The sequence below is a fragment of the Suricata suricatta genome, chromosome 13, assembly GCF_006229205.1.
Source record: "Suricata suricatta isolate VVHF042 chromosome 13, meerkat_22Aug2017_6uvM2_HiC, whole genome shotgun sequence".
Classification (NCBI taxonomy): Eukaryota; Metazoa; Chordata; class Mammalia; order Carnivora; family Herpestidae; genus Suricata; species Suricata suricatta.
The window spans coordinates 67,464,580-67,485,195 of NC_043712.1; the positions used below are offsets into that span (position 1 = coordinate 67,464,580).

Consider the following 20,616-nt stretch of genomic DNA (forward strand, 5'->3'; position numbering starts at 1 on the left):
TAAGGCTCACTTACAGGGATGTCTGGGTGGCTTAGTTGGTTAAGCGTTGACTTCAGCTCAGGTCATGATCTCACAGTCTGTGAGTTCGAGCCCTGTGTTGGGCTCTGTGCTGACAGCTCAGAGCCTGGAGCCTGCTTCTTTGGTTTCTCTGACCCTCCCCTGCTCATAGTCTGTCTGTCTGTCTGTCTCTCTCAAAATTAATAAACATTAAAAAATTTCAAAAAGACTCATTTACAAAAGAAAATGCTTTGGAATAGCTAATAAATACTTGAAAAAGAACAATGATAGGGTCCTTGTTTTATCAGGTAGCTCATATGCCTTAATTTGCTATCATTGAGTCCACATGATAGACCTATATAGTGTTTAAGGTGGACACAGGAATAGGAAAAGAAACCAACCAACCAACCAACCAACCAAACAAACAAAAAAAACCCCTTTGAACTAACTCATTATTTGTGAGAATATTTGTTATGATAAAGATTCTATTTCAAGGCATGATTTTGTGGATTGCCTTTCCACTTGGAAAAAGAAAAAAGCTAAAGACCTACCTCACACCACGGAATTAATTCGTGATAAACTCAAAAGCCCAGGATGTTTAATAATCCATAGAAGTTTTAGGTAAACATTCAGGACTACTTCTTATAATTATGGAATAGGGCTTCCTAAGGAAAACATAAAAAACAGAAGTAACAAAGCAAAACGCTGACAAATTTATGTAAAACTTAGACTCATCTACCAGAATATTTGCTTTGCTCACTGCAAATGAGTAGTAGATTTTCAGTAAATATTTGTTGAGCGAACGAGTATGAAACAAATTATAAATAAATTAAAACACAAGCAACATAAATAATGGAAGAGCATTTGCCAAATACCTAATGAGCTGTAAATATGCAGAATCTATAAAGTGTGATGGTATAAACCCAAAGATAAACAACTCAATAAAAAAATGCAAAAAGACTTTATAGAAGGAATAAAAATAAATGGCCAGTAAGCTCATACACAGATGCTTGATATCATTTGTAACACGGAAAATATAAATTAAAATAAGGTATTTTTTGTAACACTGAGAAGGTGGATAATAGTGATAATATCCAATTGAGGAGGAGGAGGGTAACACTTCTCATGGGAGCACATACACTGGAAAAGCCATTTAGGAGAAAAATTTGGCCATGTCTTTCTAGATTCAAAATGCCTGTGTCACGTGCTAAGGACAAACAACCTGTCCTGGGCATAATAAGTGAACAACTGTAACAAAACGGTAGTAATATAACCTTTGGGTTCTTTTTAGTTCTTTCATTTTTGTCAAAGTGATCAAAAAAGGACCTGGAAAGTAATATAAAAATCATGTTTTAGCCGATTTGATTACATTTTGTTGAATTAAATTCTCTCTAAAGTTATCTGCCATCACTTATTTTGACTCATCTGATGAGTTTTAACTTTCTCTCCATGTAGAATTAACTACTTTATATAGGAGATTCTTGAATATTAACTTTGCACTGTGCAGTGATATGCTTCGTAGGTTAGTTTAGAATGATTAACGGTATTCAGCATCAAACTTTGAGACTCAGTGATAAATTCGAAGAAAGTATTTATTTAAAGTGTAAATATTTAAAGTGTTAATCAGAAGTGAAAGTGTAGATGTGTTTTTAAAAAATACCTATGTCTGTTAATCCAATGAGCTCATCTCCATGAATCTTTCGAAAGCAAAATTTATCCAAGCGCAGGTATAGATTAATGCAAGGAAATCTGTTGTACTGTTGCTTCTAGCACTGAGAATTGGAAGAAATAAAAAGCCTGTAATTTTGGCAAGGCTGAATAAATTGTGTGGAATGCAGAGAGTCATTAGCCTGTAGTATTGACACTGAAAAATGTATTAGATCTTGGAGTTAAGAAAGCAGGTAAAAATACCACCTAGAGAATGATCCCTATATGTGAAAATAAACAGATTATTTTAGATGAACATGTAAGTGAAGAGAAGGTCCGCAGACATCTATACTAACTGGTTACCTCAGGGGAAGAGAGTAGGGTAGAGGAGGTGACGACATACATCTTATTATGTGTAGCTATGTTTTGGGGCACTTGGGTGGCTCGGTCGGTTAAGCATCTGACTCTTGATTTTGGCTCAGGTTGTGATCTTGTGGTTGGTAGGATTGAGTCCCGCATCGAGTTCTATGCATGGAGCCTGTTTGGGATGCGGGCGCGCTCTCTCTCTCTCTCTTTCTCTCTTGCTCGCTCGCTCTCTCTCTCTCTCTGCCCCTCTCCTGCTTGTTCTTTCTCTTTCTCAAAATAACTATATATTTTTAAGTATTAATGTTTTACTCAGGTCTTTTTTTTTTTCAAGTTTATTTTGAGAGGGAGAGAGAGACAGAGAATCCCAAGCAGGCTCCATGCTCTGCACAGAGCCTGATTGATACAGGGCTCAAACCCACGAACTGGGGGATCATGACCTGAGCCAAGATTGGGAGATGGATGCTTAATGGACTGAGGCACCCAGGTGCCCCCACTCAGATATTTTACAATGAGAATAATTTCCTAGATCACTTGGTAATAAAGAGAAAACAAACAGAAGGAGAGACCATTTTATGTAAAAATTGAGAAAGAGAAGGAGAGGGAAAGTTAGGGGGAGAGAAGTGGGGAATCAGGAAGGGAGGAATCAAGGTCCATTATGGATTAAGAATGTACTATAGAAGGGCTCCTGGGTGGTTTAGTTAGTTAAGCATCCAGCTTAGGCTGAGGCCATGATTTCTGTGGTTCGTGGGTCCGTGTCGGGCTCTGTGCTGACAGCTTGGAGCCTGGAGCCTGCTTCAGATTCTGTGCCTCCCTCCCTCTCTGCCCCTCCTCCACTCATGTGCACGTGCATGTGCTCTTGCTCTCTCTTTTTCTTTCTCTCAAAAATAAATAAGCATAAAAATTTAAAAAAACAAAAGAATGCAGTATAGAAAAACAGACCTAAATGAAAGGAGGCTCACTCCAGAGAGGTTCTCTGCTTAATCCTGGCTGGTACCTGATTAGCCCCACAGGGTAGTTAAGATCACCTTCTTGCTCTATTTATCAGACGCTGTGCTGCTGCCAAGCACCCTGAAGGAACAGAGGTGCTTGAAAATGGCTTCTGCATGCAAATCGGGATGGGGATTACCGCCAGCTTCTGCATAATGCATGCTGTAACTCAGCCACAGAGTCCGGTTGCTGGCTGGTGTCTGTAGCGTTCCTTCCCTGAAGTTATGACGACTCTGCCTGGAAGCCGGAGATGGCGTGTAATTTCGGTCTCTGATGGTGCTCTTTGTGAACCTTCTTGCTTCTGTGGCGTTCCTTCGCTTTCCAGCACCCCTTGAGGCTGATCTAGTGAACAGTCCCCTTGCTGCTGAATAATTTCCTCAACGGGGAACATATCTTTTCTGTAGCATACAGAGAGAGTACAAGGAGCCTGGATTTTTGCGCTCCTGTGAGGAACAAAAGGAGAAAAGCCGTAGGTCCCATACCTATCCCTGAGGCCAGTTTGGATGCCTGCCTTCCACCGCTTTTGTTCTTCCAGCGACTCTGCTTGCTGAGGACGTTGATTTCCTCGAGGACTGCCCTAACAAAGCTGTCCCCGCTGCATGGCTTGCACGACAGAAATCCGTTCTCTCACAGCTGTGGAGAGTGGAAGTCTGAACTCAGGGTATCAGCAGGGCCGTGCTCCCCCTGAAGGCTCTAGGGGAGAAGCCTTCCTCGCCTCTTCTGGCTCTTGGTGGTTGCTGGCTGGCCTTGGTGTTCCTTCCTTGGCTTCCACTTCTTGTCTCCAGCCTCATATCACTGTCTCCCTGTGTTCCTCTGTGTCTGTATCCAAGTTGCTTTCCTTTCTCTTATAAAGATAACATTCATTGGCTTTAGGGCTCACCCTAACCCAGTAAGACTTCATGCTAATGAATTACGTCTGCCAAGACCCTATTTCCAAATAGAACATTTTGATATTCTAGGTGGGCAGGAATTTCCTGGGGAACACACTCAGCCCACTGCACTGAGTGACTCCCACGCAGATCTCCCACATCCTTTCATGTTTCTTTTTGTTCTTTCAGTTGCCTTCATGCTTTTGCTTTGTGGCTCATTTCCACACTGTTTATATATGTTCTTTTTTGGAGATCTTGATCATATGCGTCTGATAGTAAAGCGTCATACATTTTACTTCTCCAGACACCCTTAGTGACCATAACCCCATCTCTGACCTCTTAGGGCAGCCTGTCCCATTGGCCTCATTCTATACCTGTCTAATCATACCCCCTGTATTCAGTTTGGAAGATTTCTTCACCTGGTCCATAGCTTAAGATAGGGCTATGCATGTAATCAGTTCCTAATACATGCTTGTGGACTAGATTCCAAAATGTTCCTTTTAAGGACCAGGTAAAAGAAGGTCAACTGCCGTGTTCTTTAAAAACAAATCAAAACACACACCTGATGAAAACCCATTGCATAAATCAAGTAACTGTAGGTCCCCAACTGTTGCGGTTTCGTTGTGGCTGTTTTTGTTCTTTCCGGGTTCCTTCGTTCTGTTGCTTCTCGCCAGGTTTGCACACTAGCTTCTGTGACTCTAGGGATAGTGCAGCAGGGTTGGCATGGTATCTCTTTGTCTTCCAGGTACAGCTGTGTCATTGAATATTTCCACATTTGGTCCTTATATTAGAAAGTCTGTGCAGCCTGGGCGTATAAATGGTCTTCATGTTGCGCTCTTTTGTTATTTCCAGTAGGGAAAGAATTAATGGTAATGATAGGAATGACCAAAAAAAAAAAACCCTTAAATTATGGTGTGCAGTTCTAAATGACATGCACATTCGATAAGCCACAGGTTTATCATTTTCAGCCTTATCCTTATGGTATGGATGGTGACATTGATGTCATTTTGATTGAGTACAATGGTCAGTTTGTGGCTTCAGGGAGGACCCAACACTTCTCCTCTTTGGAAGGAGGGAGGGTGATGGGGTAAAAGGAGGAGGAAGCAGAAGGAAAAAAGCATCTTCCTTGTATCACTGGGAGATACTTCCAGGGGCTTCCTTCTGCCTTCAGGAGCACTCGTGTTGTTTCCTGGGTCTCCACATGATTCAAAACTACAGGTGTGTTGGTGTTCTCAATGTGTGTATGATAACCCCCGATGGACTAGGAGGTTCCGTGCTTGGAATGGGAGTATGGGAGGAGATTCAAACATGGGTCAAGTAGATGATTTTATTCTTATCTGTTTCCATTTGGTTGGAAAGCCTTTATAACGCCTCATTTTTGGATGCAATTTTATAGTATAAAATCTTAGTATGCAGTTACGTAAGTAATTGAACTTTTATAATTATCATTATTACTAGTTGATTCACACCTACCCACATGATTCCCGAGGGTGTAGTTATACAACATCTGCCGCAAGCATGCACCTGGGTCTCCTGCCTTCAGTTTCATGTACTTTTGCTAACTTTTGTTTTTGTTTTTGTTTTGCTACAATTCTCAGGTCATTGCACCCTGTGCTCAGGGAGCAAAGCGGGAAACCAAAAAATTCATTTGGCTTACTTTATTGAGATATTTGCTTTATTGTGGTGGTCTAGAACCAAGCCCACAATATCTTGGAGGTATGCTTATATAGGCCTAGGTCAAGTTGAAGGACTCGCCCTCATCCACATCAGTGTCCTTTTGGCTCTCTTGAATAGTAACAAATCCTATGGGTTGAGTACTTAGGTCTCAGACAGTCTACTGAGTGCTTTATGTCATTAACTCCTGTCATCCTCATCATAGGCTGTATATCAGGGATCAACGAACTATGGCCCCAAGGCCAAAAGCAGCCAGTCTTCTGATTTTGTCTGGGCCTCTTGTAGGTTTCATAGTTTTAAATGATTGGGGAGGGGGAAGCAAAAGGCAAGACGTTGGGACTGTGAAGATGATCTGAAATTCAGATTTCAGTGTCATATTGGAACACAGCCATGCCACTGATATATATCTTGTCTGTTGTTACTTTTGCATTACACGAGCTGAGCAGAGTAGTTGAGATGGAGACCTTGAGGCCCGCAAAGTCAAAAGTATTTACTCTCTGGCTCGTTACAGAAAAAGATCACTGATCCTCAATCTTGGTGGTTGGTTCCATTATTTTCCTCATTTTCCAAAGGAAGAAACAGAAGCTGAGAGTTTTCAGTTTGGCCATAGTAGTTTTTCCCAATGCTGAACTTGAGGTTAGAAGTGCCAGACCCTAGAGTCCCTGTTAGAGCTTCTCCTAAACAGCACAAGCAGCCAGGGAATTCTGAGAACAAGTGTTTGCGAGCCAGTGGCTTGGTGATGCAGGATCCCTTTCAAAGTTCTCAGTGCATCCGTTTGTGTGCGTGGGCACGCCTGCGTGTGTGATTCCAACCTAAGAGAACTATAACAGAAGGAGGATGAATTAAATACAATGAAAAAAAAACCCCTCTCTGCTTTGGAAGTAGAGGCAACACAGTGCCAGTAGCATCTTGGAGGCTTCTGGTTGTCATTTTAGTAGAAGAATGATGGGATTATCCCTCTTGATGATGATGATAGTAACAGTTGTCGTGGCAAGATCATAATCGTTTCCAACCAGAAGAGAGCAGTCGTTAAGAGAGCAGTTCTCCGGCTGGCTCGTTAAAACATATCCCAAGAGTTATAGTTCGTTGAATGAGTGAGTAATACTCTGCCCTTTTGGTGCTCAAGTGTCCTTTTGCGCATGTGCAGAGAATTTGTGCTCCTGAGCGATTTCGTCTTGGAAGAGACTCCGCACCGATAAATCCATCAGTGTCACCACACATGCCGCATGCACAGTGAAGAGGGGGGTACCCCTCGGTTCTCACTGTAAAGCCCCTGCCCCCTGCCCCGAGAAACACTGTTCGTTTGGTTAAGAACAAAAAAAAGGTTCTGCTGAAAAGACCAGGAGTCCCTGATGCCTGCCAGGAGCCCTTTGGGAAACTAAGCCCCCTATTTGCACAGTTCTAGAGGTCTTGTTGGCAACAATAAACACTTTGCAGTGTTTCTCCTGAGTCTTAAATCTGACAGATCAGTTCCCACCCCATGGACTCCCAGAGGAGGGGGGCACAGGAGAGACATAGTCCAGGTATAATAGTTGCTTTAACACCTGCTGGAGCCACGGGCTCTAAGCTTCCACTGCAGTTTAAAGGAGTTTGGGGGGGCGGTTTCATAGTGTCAGCCGGAGTGTTTATGATACAGATCATGTGTTTCTATGTATGTTCCTGCAGTTATGCTTTTTGTTTTCCTATAGCTCTGTACGGACAATTGGGGGAAGACTCCTTTTACAGAAGGCTGCTAAGTGATGTTTCTCTATCAAGAAAACCTCCCAAATCCTGTGTTCTTCTAAAGATTTGAGAACAGGCATTGGTTAAAAATAGAAAGTTGTTTTCTTCATGTTCACCCAGGACCCTGCTCAGTGAATCCATGCGCAGCCCCAACCCCATTTCTGGGCAAGATCTCAAAGTTGAGATGAGAAAATCTGTCTCTGCTTTATAAATGGCTGTTCCCCTCCCCATGTTCTCAGTGTTAACCAACTACCCAAATGAGAACACCCCAGGACCTGCTGATGCCCACCTCTGCGGAGCAGCCCTGAGGAGAGGCTTGGCCTCCCCAGCCCTCGTCTGGCTGGGAATGGGCCTCTGTGAGCCGCGGCCCTGTTGTTCTCAGTGCAGAAATGTGCTCCAGGCAGTTTTGAAGTGGATTTTGGCATTCCCCCCTCCTCTGCTACTCAGTGGTATTCTCGTTTTTTAGCACTTAGGTGGCTGAGTAAATGTTTCTCAGCTGAGTTAAATTCAGTCTTCTCCATCTCTTTCTCTTATTTCCAACTCTTCATCTCCTTCTCTTCTTCCAGTAGGAGTAGGCTAAACATCCCAATGGAACAAAAGCTCATATTTGGGCAGTGTGCCATGTGTACTTGCTAAGGGCCTGGGCAAAACCTGTGCAATGTAGATGTGGCCACTGGTGCTGTCCCCTCTTCCAGGGCAGGAAACTGAGAATTTAGGTGGCTTGTGCAAAGTCACTGTTGGAAGTACCCCTCCAAATTTGGGGACTCCTCCTTTGGGGGATTTGAGGTTGCCACCACCCTGTGTGCACCTGTCACTGATGCTGAAGCCTTAGTGCCACAGTAGAAATGGGCAACAGTGTCTTCACCCCTGGGGTGACCATGCTGCCTCGTCTAGTAAAGGCACACAGTGGCTGTTCATGATGACATCGTGCTATAAGGTCCCAATGCAGGGTGTGGGCTCCACGCCTGGTGCTTCCTATTCCACGGGCAACTCCTTCATCAGATGTTTCCAGCTACTGGTCATGTACCAAGTGGTTGGCACAGATAAGAGTCATCCTTTATCCCTTTTTGCCTGTAGCTTAAGAATAAGAGGCATGAGGGGCGCCTGGGTGGCTCAGTCGGTTAAGCGGCCGACTTTGGCTCAGATCATGATCTTACGGTTTGTGGGTTCAAGCCCCGCATCAGGCTCTGTGCTGATAGCTCAGAGCCTGGAGCCTGCTTCAGATTCTGTGTCTCCTCCTCTCTCTCTCTGCCTCTCCCTTACTACATGCTCTGTTTCTCTCTGTCTCGAGGCATGGAAGTTGGAATGGCCAAGACCTATAGTCTCTTGGAGGAGGAAACAGGCTCATCTCTATAAGGGGACTTGCCACCATAAATATGTCCCAGACAGCTGCTGGGTTGATCCTGGGAAGGCTCCTTTTGTATACAAATCCAAGTTCATTTGCCCAGTACACAGCAAAACTAATCACTGAGACATCAACTGTGCAGCAAAGAAAGGGTTTATTGGAGAGGTAACCAAACAAGGAGATGTTTGGGGGGGGGGTGCAATCTACAGATCTGCCTCCTCAAAGCGGGAGAGTCAGGGATACTTAAAGGCAAAGGAGAAAGGATCTGGGTATAGGGGAGAAGAGCTATGTACCTTCAGAATCTGATAAGTAGTGGGGGTTTGTACTTGTTTTCTGTACCTGTGTGGACCTACATTATCAGTGGCATCCTTAGTATGATCCAAGGGTTGAGTTTTAAGTACTTCTGTGTCAAAAGTGCATCCATTGGACTCACATGAATGCTCAAAGAAATGGCCAGTGGTCCTAACTAGTTCTGGCCAGTTGCGTGGTGAAGCTTTGAGTGTCTGCAGAACAACTAATCCACATTTTGCTATTGTGGTATTGGGAAAGAATGTCATCTATGGAAATATGACTGCAGGCTGTGTTCCGAGAATGAATGGATTTAAGAGTTACAGTTGTACTTATTAGTCCCATTAACCCTTTGGTTACCGGTTTCACTTTTCACTAGTAGTTACCCAGTTGGTGTGGTGTGTGCCAGTGCTCCGAACCTGTGCCAGCACATTTGGGAGTGATTTCCCCCATCCCTCTTTTTTAATGACTTAACATTTTAAATCATATTCCTTCCCTTCTTCAGTTTTCTGGAAGGTAGTAAAGAGAATTGCACTTACCTGCATGGATTTAGTTATAATGGGAAGGAGAAAAGGAAACAGAGGTGGGGGTGGTCTTTTCCTGCCCCTTAAATCCTTCCTGCTTTATTCTTGATCATAGTATTTATGACCTCCTAATGTCCTCTATATTTCATTTATTAATTTTGATTTTATGCCTGTTTATTCCACTGGAATATGTCTTCCATGAAGACCTAACTTTTGTCTTTTTATGGTTACTGTTATTTGTACATCTAAACTTGTGCCTAATACCTAGTAGGCACTCAATAAGCATTTGTTGATTGAATTAAGCCTTCCTTTAGAAATAGCTATTCCAACCAACTCTAGAGTCCCTGAGTTTGTTCCAGATGTTGAAGGGCAGAAACTGAGATACAGGGACAGAAGTTTTGAAAAGCTCAGTCCTAGGAATTGTTGTAATAATTCAGGCTATGGACCTTCTGGCCCAGTATTTTGATGGGATGAATGTGATGGCAGGACATGGAGTTTTTTCTTTGACATCTGCCTCAAAGCTTGGGATTAATCATTCATTCAGCCAGACAGAGTTCATCTTTTATCAATAATTAGCTCTGGGAATAAAAAGTTAGACAAGATATATAGCCCCATACCCTCATAAACTGTGTCATCCATAACTAGATTAGCATTTTGGGGGAGAAATTATTTGTCTTTTCAGCCTTCTCCAACCCTGTCAAAAAACATTCTTTAGCTTAACTATTTTCTTTGTAGTATAATTTTGCATCCAGAGCCTTAAGAGAGTTTCTCTAGGAGAAGCCTGTTGCCACATTGGCTTCTTCAGGCTGGGCAAGGAGGTTGAACTTCTTGTCAGCTCAGGTCCCTGGTGCAGTACATGGTTCGCCATGTCAAAGCCATGTTTTCCTTTAACTTAGAAGGAAACTTTTTCTTTGATTAGTGACATGGGGTCAATGATGCTGGATCAATATGAGAGGAAGACCTAGTAGGGGTTTATATGATGATAGAAGAAAATGGATAGAAAATTTCAGACTTGAAGTATCTGCTGCCTGCTCTCACCCCTTCTCTGATAATGGGTCAGGTGGTGAGTGTATTCCTAGTACCTTGTATTAATTTCTTCCATGATCACATTCTAGAAAATGGAAGATGTCAGAGGTGACTTTCTATGTGACTTAGCAACAGAATATATGAAAAAGATTGAGTGTTGGTCAATTATAAACTCAGAATGAATCAACAATGAGATGAGGCTCTTGAGAGGGAGGCTTTTAATGAAGCTGGACAAATTAGCCCTCACCTGAGTGGATGTAGCCATCCCCAGGGGGTGCTTGAGAAAACAGACAAGAATATACCCAGAATGAGGGCACTCCAAACAGTTCCATGTGAAGAGCAGTTAACAGAATGGAGGATCTTTATTATAGAGAAGACTCAGAAAGACCATAAATGCTACTTAAGAGCTTCCTTCAAATGATGGAAGGGGTTGCATGTGGGAGAAGCATCAGGCCGTTCCGGAGCCTCAGGCTGAGAACAAGGATGCCTGGATTAGACTTCCTACAGTGGGGGGTGTTCAAAGATGGCTGCCTGGGAAGCTGTCTGAGGCTCAGTGCCTGATTCCTTAGGCAGGGTCCTGAATTGTAGCCAGTGAGCTCAGATACCTACTGAAGGCAGCCTAGGGCACAGCAAGCAGATATGCTGAAGAAGGGGAAGCTCTAGTTTGGGATCATCTTCTGTGATCCTTCTTTCCCCAATGTGCTTTCAGTGGGCTTTTATTTTTCAGCTCCCTTTAAAACATTTGTGCATACCTATTGACCCAACAATTCAAAATTTGGAAGTCTGTATTATAGAAATAAAAATATAAATACTTAATGCAATATGCACAAGGATGTAATAAAAGTATTATAGAAATGTGGAAGCAACCTGAATGACAATTAAAAGAAAGTAGTGGAATGAATGCAGATATACCCATAATATGAATTATAATGCATTTAGTATAGACAATGAGTTGGATCTATAACTACTATTCTAGAGGGATGGGCAGAATATAGAGTTAAGTGAGAAAAGCATGAGAAGCATATGTAGTGTGATCTCATTTTGTGAGAATAAATTATAAAAAAATACCTCACATGTGATCATATTGGCATATATTTGTGTGAGTATGGCAAAAAGGGTGGAAGTATATACATGAAATTGTTGACAGTGGTTGGAGAGTTGGGGGTAAGGTTGGTGGGGACCTGAGGGGCAGAAGGGATAGGAATAGAGACAGAGAAGGAAAATGAAAGGGGATGGTGTATCCATTCATCTATCTGTATATCCATCTATGTGTCCCCGTCCATCTCTTATCTGTTCATCTGTTATCTGTCCATCCATTCATCCATCCATCCACTATCTGTCCATCTGTCTACTATTATCTGTCTGTATATTCATTGGTTGTACTTAAACATGTATTAATTTTGAAGATGAATAAAATAAAGAAGAAATAAAGAAAAAGTCCTTTTTTATGCAATTTCCATTATTTGGTCTATTGTTCTAATCTTAGAAAAACTGTCTCAACCTTTCTATTAAAGACAATCCAGAGGTTTCATAATGAAAAATCATTAGCTTTAATCCTTTAAAGGTGGTGACTTAAGCAAATTAAATCTGGCGAGGGGCGCCTGGGTGGCTCAGTTGGTTAAGTGGGCCGACTTTGGCTCAGGTCATGATCTTCAGTTCATGAGTTTGAGCCCCATGTCAGGCTCTGTGCTGACAGCTTGGAGCCTGGAGTCTGCTTCAGATTCTGTGTCTCCTCTTTCTGACCTTGCCCCGCTCACACTCTGCCTGTCTCTCAAAAATAAACAAACATTAAAAAATATTAAAAAACATTAAAAAATAAATCTGGGGAATGTGTAAAGATTAAATATTTTGAGTCAAAACTGAATTTCTAGATATCATGCAAGATGAATGGCTTGAGAATCATTTGTATTTTTCTTCGCTGTTTCTTTGCTGGTGTTTATTTTCTCCCAGGGCTCCAGAAAAAGGCTTCCTTAAATCCAAGGAACACAGGATTGGATTAGGAGCATCCAACTCAGGAAATTTGCTAGTTCCTGGTGGGGAAGTAGGGCATTGAATGGAAAGAGCTCTGACATCTGTGTGTGTGGGTGTATGTGTATAATCAGTTTTTCTCTGCTGAGGTGGCCAGAAAGATGCGTCTGTGTTTTCCTGTGATTTGGATGCTTTCTTTCAAATTGTTTTTAAGAGCTGTTTTCCATATTAAATTATACTCAATATGCATTCATATTTGATGCTGATAGTTGTTTCTACATAATTTGTCTACGTACAGAATAGCCCCCAGGCATTATAGAAATGGCTAGGGATTTAACCCCTCCTTTTTATGGAAGAGGATTTGGACAAGAATAGGACGTTGTCTCCTATTTGCATTTGGATGTAGACTCAGAGTTGATCTCTCATAGCCATACTGATCCAAAGGCAAAACATGAGGGGGTATGTGAGACCCATAAGAATAATAATACTTTCATATTTCTTTAATTTTAAGGTGTTCATTTTATGTGCTATTTGGAAATTGAATGACTCTTACTACACTCGTGTGTACTTATTAGATTAATATTGCAAGTCAACAGTGGTTTTATAATTAGGAATGTCAAGTTCTGCAGAATCCACTTTGCTGGTCCTCGAGTTCCAGATACTTAATGCAATTAGAACATTCTAGAATCATGAACCTCAATCTAAACTTCAGACTGTTTTCTTGATTCATACAAATCAGGAAGTTATAAAAGCATTTATTTTCATAGTGACTGCCTCATAGATAATACTAAAATAATACCAAAAATGTATATAAAGTAGGATGTGTGCATGGCTGACTCATTTTTAAAATCATTTTAAAAATTGCAATTTTAGTTCAAAGGCACCATCATTTTGGGAAAACTAGTCATGTGCAGGGACATTTTTCCACCTCACAGTCTGGGAAATATTCTGCTAGGTCCAAGGCCTGACCGGGCAATTTATCTGTCACAAGGGGTGGGAAGAATCTGGAGGAAGAATGTTATTTGAAGCTGTGACCTGGAGAGGACGTGACGTGGAAAGATGTGCTAACTGACTAGGTTGCCTGTGTCCCGCATTTGCTTTGGGTGTCCTGTCAAGCATTTTCTTTGAGTTTAATTGTCGCTGTGGCTTTGTTTCCTTGGGCATAAGATCTGCTCCCTCCAGAAAAATCCCTTTCTCCCCTGCCCCCATCCCCCAAGCGAGGCTGTAACTTCACGGCTGACTTTCCTGTGTGTGTTGGAGTCCATGGTCTTCTGCTGCTTTTCTCATGCCTTTTCTTTATGATGTTTCAGCTCATCCACCATACACCATGTGCTTTAGAGTGAAATTCTACCCACATGAACCCTTGAAGATTAAAGAAGAGCTCACAAGGTATTTTTTGTTTGTTTGTATGTTTAACGTGCACATTTACCCAGTCAGGGGGCCTCCAAGTCTTACAGGCTAGCCATGCCTCCTGTCTAGATCAGAACATCTCAATGAAGTTGGCACTTAGTTCGGCATTTTTGCCTTGGAATGTTTCTCTTGTGCTTAATTGCCTTGGGATTTTTCAAGCCGTTGTCATTGGGAGTGTAATTAACTGCACACACACACAAAAGTGGTGGTTATAAGGAGGAGGTATTCTCTGAAACCATCTGACAGTGGGGTGCTAAAAATAAATAGAAGGTGACAGTCTTTAGGATACAGGCAAATTCATGGCTAATGCAGCCCCTGGGACAATCTCTTGGATCTGAGCTGTTCAGGAAGGGAAAAGATCACTGGATAGTGCGGACTGTCACCGGGCATTCCGCTTGCTGAACAGCCGTGGGGCAGTCTTTCCTCGACTTGGAGACTCTTCTCAGGCCAACTCTGAATTTTCCAATTCTCCAGCCTCTTCCCTTCTGATCTTCCTCGGTTGGGGCCATATCTGGGTCTCCTCCTGGGGTTTTGATTTTGAGAGCAGCCTTAGCCAGTGCAGCTGAGCAGGGTCCCAGGAAGGCCAACTTGGTGGGTGGTGAAGAGCTGACATGTGCTTAGTTCTTGAGGAGGCTCCGGTTAGGTGACTATGAACATCACTGTGCACACTCATCCCTCAAAATAATCTGCATAGGTTGGAACACAGCAGAGATGCAAGGTGATGTGTTGGTTTCTTGGATGTTTTGCCTCCTCCTATTCACAGGTCTCCAGGAAAGCTTGAGCATTGTGGCACTGGGGTGACCTTGTAGGGAGCGGATGGTTCCTTTCTCTCTTATTAATTTGCACACAGCCATTAGTGAGGTTTGTGCTTGGGGACGGGGGCAGGGTATATGTGGAAAAGAGGGATACGTAAATAAGGGACACTAAGTGGTGGCTGGCGTTTTACAATCTGGCTTGCTTTGTTAAAAAAAAAAAAAAAGATGAACTCACGTAACGTAAATGAATTTCACCACTTCAAAGTGTACAATTCTGTGTCATTGAGTCATTCCCATTGTTGGATAACCATCACCACTGTCTCATTCCAACACATTTTCTTCTCCTGGAAAGGGAACCCTGTACCTGGTAGCACACTACATTCTCTCCTCTCCCCCAGCCTCTGATCCCCAGGCGACCACGCATCTGCTCCTTTACTCTGCCTATTCTGGACAGCATAGGCACGGGGCAGAATAGTAATATGTGGCAGGGGCTTCATGAACTACCAAAAAAAATTTGTCCTGCCTTCTTGGTGCCCATGATGTAACCAGAAGGAGCGAATCAAATACTAATGCTGGGCATTATTTACTGGGGTGCCACAGTGGCTCATGTGTGTCATTTGCTTTTAGAATTTTGTCTGGAGGATAAAAATTGAATATGTGTCATCATAGAAGTTAAGGGTGCATCTTTTGTTATTGAGGAAAAGTCCTATTTGAAAGTAGAAGAGTACAAAGTGCTAGTTAACAACTTCAGATAAATTCTTCTCAATTAAATTTGCTAGCATGTCCCTGCATTTGACTGGATACCTAAGGTATGAATAGTAGAAGGTTGTGAACATCTTTATGTCTCCAAAGGAAATTAAGACAATGCCCAGTCCTTGCACAGATAGAAATGGGCTTTTCTTAGTCAATACAATCTTTAGAATTCAAAATGGATCTAAAAACTGTGGAATGCCTGCGGCACTTATGGTTTAAATTCTGTCTTGAAAGAGGTTAGTTTTTCTTTTGATAAGTTGTTATTTTGTTGTAAGATTGATCTAAAGTTTAATTTTTTTTAATGTTTACTTTTGAGAGAGAGAGAGAGAGACAGAGCGTGAGTGGGGGAGGGGCAGAGAGAGAGGGAGGTACAGAATCTGAAGCAGGCTCCAGGCTCTACGCTGTCAGAGTAGAGCACCGGGGCTCGAACTCACGAACCATGAGATGGTGACCTGAGCCAAAGTTGGACGCTTAACTGACTGAGCCACCCAGACATTCCAGACTGGTCTAAAGTTTAAGAAGAATTTACTACATGAGAAGTTAAAATCACATTCGTGACCATGCTTGGGGGTAAAGAAACATTGGAGAAAAGGCAGTTTGGAAAGAGTCAAACCACAAATACTCATTAAAAAAAGGATATTTGAGATCATTTTTATTCTTCATGTATCTCTCCACTTACACAATCCTCTTTCAATCCTTTAGACTTGTGGGGCTTTTATAAATGCTTTATCCAATTGAATGAAATCAAAGCATGTTGGTTTTAATTTTTTTTAAATAAGAACCATTTTTGTGTTCTTGTTAGAGAAGCAGTATTATTAATGATGCACAAGAAATGTTTGCCCTAGAGCTTCTTGTGCTTTTTTTCCCCTTAATCTTTTCAAACAGGAGTGATACTAAAAGGAGATGCAATATTATTAGTTTTTGGTGGCTATTATATTAAAAAATGAGTATCTGATCCTGAAGCTATTTGTAAGGCTCAGCGGGTTAGGTTGAACCCCACAATCTTTAGAGATCACTGACGTGAGCAAGGACCCAAGCTCCGATGTTGTGAAAGCAGATTTTCTTTTCTCTGGAAGCTTCCGTCGAACTTGATTTTAAGTTACGAGAGGAGAACTCAAGCCACTTATTCATCAGTACATAGTTATTTGAAACTGTTTTTCACGACTAAACTCAACAAAAATAGAAAGGAATGCTTTTTGTTCAATGTGTAACATTTAACAAGTAAACAAGAAACTTCATGGTATTTGACCTGGAAGCTTATAGTTTTTAAGATCGCACTTGTGACCTTGGTAGTCTGAATGGTCTATGGCTGAGGTCTTCCAAGTAAGTTCCAGATCAGCAACAGCAGTACCTGAGAACCTGGTCCCTGTTCCAGACCTGGGTGGGGCTCAGCGATCTATATTTTCATGAGCCTTCCGGGTAGAGTTACCTGGTAGAATTAAAGCATGTCAAAATTTGAGAACTACTGTAGGGCAGTTGGATCTTCAAAAGTATTAGTTTCTTCTGGAAGGTATTACGGTACACCTCGGCGGGGTTAGTGTGTCCACAAAGTTGAGCCTGATCTAATTCCAGAACATTTTTATCACCCCAGTAGGAAACCAGTATCCATCTAGTGATTTCCTATTTCTCCTCCTTGCAACGCCCCTCAGGCAGCCATTCATTGACTACCTATCTCTCCAGGTGTCCCTATTCTGGACATTTCATACAAATGGAATCATATAACATGTGGCCTTTTATGCCTGGCTTCTTTTCACGTAACTTCATGTTGTCCAGGCCCATCCGTGCTGTGGCACAGAACAGTGCTTCCTTCCTCTGGACGGCTGACCAGTATTCCATTGCATGGATATCCCTCTTTTATCCATTCAGCAGTGGATGGGCGTTTGGGTTTTTCCACTTTGCAGCTATTATGAATAACACTGCTATGAACATTTGTGTCCATGTTTTTGTGAGGGCCCAGATTCTGATTAAATTGGTAGGGTCCATAGCTTGGTAGTTTAATTTTTTTTTGTTTTCTTTCTTTCTTTCTTTCTTTTTTTTTCCTCTCAAGAGAGAGTGTGACCCGGGTGAGGGGCAGAGGGAGAGAGAGAATCTTAAGCAGTCTCCATGCTGAGTGTGAAGACTGATGTGGGGCTCAATCCCACAACCCTGGAATCCTGACTCGAGCCAAAAATCAAGAGTTGGATGCTCAACCAAGTCACCCAGGTGACCCATAGCTTGGTGGTTTTTAAAAGCTCCCCCAAGGGGCACCTGGGTGGCTCAGTCGGTTAATTGTCCGCCTTCAGCTCAGGTCATGATCTCACAGTTCGTGGGTTTGAGCCCCACGTGGGGCTCTGTGCTAACAGCATAGAGCCTGCATCAGATCCTCTGTTCCCCTGTCTCTATGCCCCTGCCCCACTCACATTCTCTCTCTTAAAAATAAACAAACTTTTAAAATTTAAAAGAAAAAAGCTCCCCCAGGTGGTTCTAATGTGTAGTCAGTTCTGAGAACCACTGGATTAGAACCTTATTACTCAAAATGTGGTCCTTGGGCCCACAGCACAGCCTCACCAGGGAGCTTATTAGAAACATGGACTCTTGGGGCACCAGCCAGATGCTCACTTAAGCATCTGACTTCAGTTCAGGTCATAATGTCGCTGTTCCTGAGCTCAAACCCCACATCAGGCTCTGCACTGACAGCTCAGAGCCTGGAGCCTGCTTCATACTCTGTGTCTCCCTCTCTTTCTGCTCCTCCTCTATTCATAGTCTGTCTCTCTCTCAAAAATAAACATTAAATTTTTTTAAATTTAAAAATCTAAAGAAATACAGACTCTGATCCCCACCCCAATCTAATGAATCACAATCCACATTCTGCCAGGATTTCCGGGTAATTCATGTGCTCACAGAAGTGAGAGAGGCACTCGTGTAGGGAGCTGTCTGGGTCCTTACCTTACCTACCTACTGCTGTTTCTCTGACAAAATATGTGCCAAACTCTGGGCAAGAAATGTGTTAGGGACTGCCTTTATCCCCTGCAAACAATTCTGTACAACGTTGAGGGCACGAGTGTCATTTGAGCCTAGCGCAGTGTCCAGCATAAAGCAGGTACGGGATGAAGATTCATCAGATGGAAACGCCGGTGAGCCTTGGAACACTTCGGTGTGTCCGGGGTGCTCTGGATGATCCGGTGGCCAGAGCTGGGGAGCTCCAGGGCTTGGGGGCTCTGTGATCTTAGCACGTTAGTCACACTCTCAGATCTGCGTTGTGTACATGGCTCACACACCAGGTAACGATCAGATCCTCGGAACCCTGGAAGTAGTGACTGGGACCAGTTGAATGGTGCCCCCACCTAGTTCCAAGAACCTGGAATAAAAAAAAAAAGTGGTCTCTGAGAGTTAAATGAAAATAAAAAATCTGCACACATCTGCAGAGTCACTTTAGTCAGAAACAATAGACCCCAAGCCTGAGCCCTGAGGGAAAGAATCCTCATGGCTAAGAAATAGGAGGCAATCTAAAGGGGGCTTGGCCAGCATGGAGAACAAAAGGGACAGTGACATGGTGAGCCTGAGCCAGGGGTTGCAAACCTACCTGTCCCCTCTCCCCGGGCTGAATCGGGCCTGCACATCCTTTTTGTTTGGCACGTCAGTGTTTTAAAAAACAGAATCTGTTGCAACATTTCAAATTCAAAGGAATCCACTTCTAAACCAGTCTCTGATTTTCTGGAAAAGCTGGCTGCACCTGGCCCACTTCTCTGCGCTGTGTCACCAGGCTGACCCTGCCCGGAGCTGGCGCTCCCCACTCTGCCTCCCGGAGCCTGTGACGCTAGCCCACTTCACTTGTTACAGGCTTGCCTGGCTCTTGTGGGCACCTGGGTTTGTTGTCCCTGGAGAGGGGGACACGGAGGGGCAGAGAGAGAATTCCAAGCAGGCTCTGCACTGTCAGCACAGACCCCGATGTGGGGCTCAAACTCACAAAACAGGAAATCATGACCTGAGCCGAAACCAAGAGTCAGACTTCTCACTGTCTGAGCCACCCAGGTGCCCCACTCATGTCTCTGTAAAAGGGGCCAGCCGCCCTGTGTCAGGAGCAGCCACAGTCCCTTCAGATTTCCTGAATCCAGGGGGCCCGTCAGTTTGCCCTGCTTGTCGTCCGCGGGGCTGGTGTGGCCCGGCCACTCTGAGGGGCTGGGTAGGGCTCCGGTGGCCCGGCTGGACAAAGCATGAACAATCCTTCCGCTTATTCCTGGCCTCACCCCCAACCTGTGGTGACTCTTTCTCGTTCTGTATTGCAGGTATCTTTTGTACCTGCAGATTAAGAGGGATATTTTCCACGGTCGACTGCTCTGCTCCTTTTCAGATGCTGCGTACCTGGGTGCCTGTATCGTTCAAGGTAAGCGTGGCTGCAGCCGCCCGCCCCCGCTGGAGGCATGCTCGGTGCTCTGTGCTGAGTCCCCACCGCCAGGTGTGGTGCCTGATGGGGTCATGAGGAGGAAAAGTATGTCCCGGGAGGGAGGTGTCAAACAGGGGTCATTTCAAACATCTGAAATGAAATTTCAAAGTATATATAAAATCATATTTATCCTTTTAAACTACTTAAAATAATTAAAACTATGTTTATATATAAATTATAAAATTATACACATAGGTGCGCCTGGGTGGCTCAGTCGGTTAAGCATCTGACTGTTGATGTCTGGTATTTCTTTTTATTTTATTAAAATTTTTTTCAATGTTTATTTATTTTTGAGAGAGAGAGAGAGAGAGAGAGAGAGAGAGAGAGAGACTGAGGGCAAGTGGGGGAAGGCCAGAGAGAGGGGGAGACACAGAATCTGAAGCAGCTCCAGGCTCATGTAGCATAGTGAGGAAAGCACGGGCTCACGGTCTGTCAGGCTCGGGTCCAGCCCCCCTGCCTGTCTGCTGGCTATTTCACTGTAGACAAATTATTTTCCCTCTCTGAGCGTATGTTCAGTGGGGTGGCATACCTCCTTCACCACTGTGTGACGACGCCATGAGGCTTACTTTCAGGGTTGAAGGCGCCCCAGAGGGTGGGGCAGTGGAAGACTGTAAATGCCTATGACCCAGGGTTGGCTTCTGGATGTTTCTACCTATAAGGAAAACCACCTCAGAGGCAGTCTTCTGGGCCCAAGGTGGCGCATGGCCCGTGGGGGTGGTCCCAGGACCCAAACAAACGACGACTCGGGTGTTCTGCTCCCCTGGGCCAGTGGGAGGCATCTGGCAACAGCAAGACCCATTTGGAGGGACCCAGGTGATGCAGCCATTTTCTGTGTGAATGCTAATGACATGTTTATAAGAGA

At 43.5% G+C, this 20,616-nt stretch overlaps 1 protein-coding gene across 2 annotated transcripts in view; it reads left to right on the forward strand.

Moving 5' to 3' along the window:
* FRMD3 (FERM domain containing 3) overlaps nucleotides 1–20,616 on the forward strand; it is a 285,438-nt gene that overhangs the window by 172,280 nt on the left and 92,542 nt on the right. For both annotated transcript variants that reach the window (XM_029920720.1, XM_029920719.1), the window contains exons 4-5: nucleotides 13,724–13,802; nucleotides 19,597–19,694. In XM_029920720.1, the coding sequence (XP_029776580.1) occupies nucleotides 13,724–13,802; nucleotides 19,597–19,694 (177 nt within the window). The remainder of the gene's footprint in view (nucleotides 1–13,723; nucleotides 13,803–19,596; nucleotides 19,695–20,616) is intronic.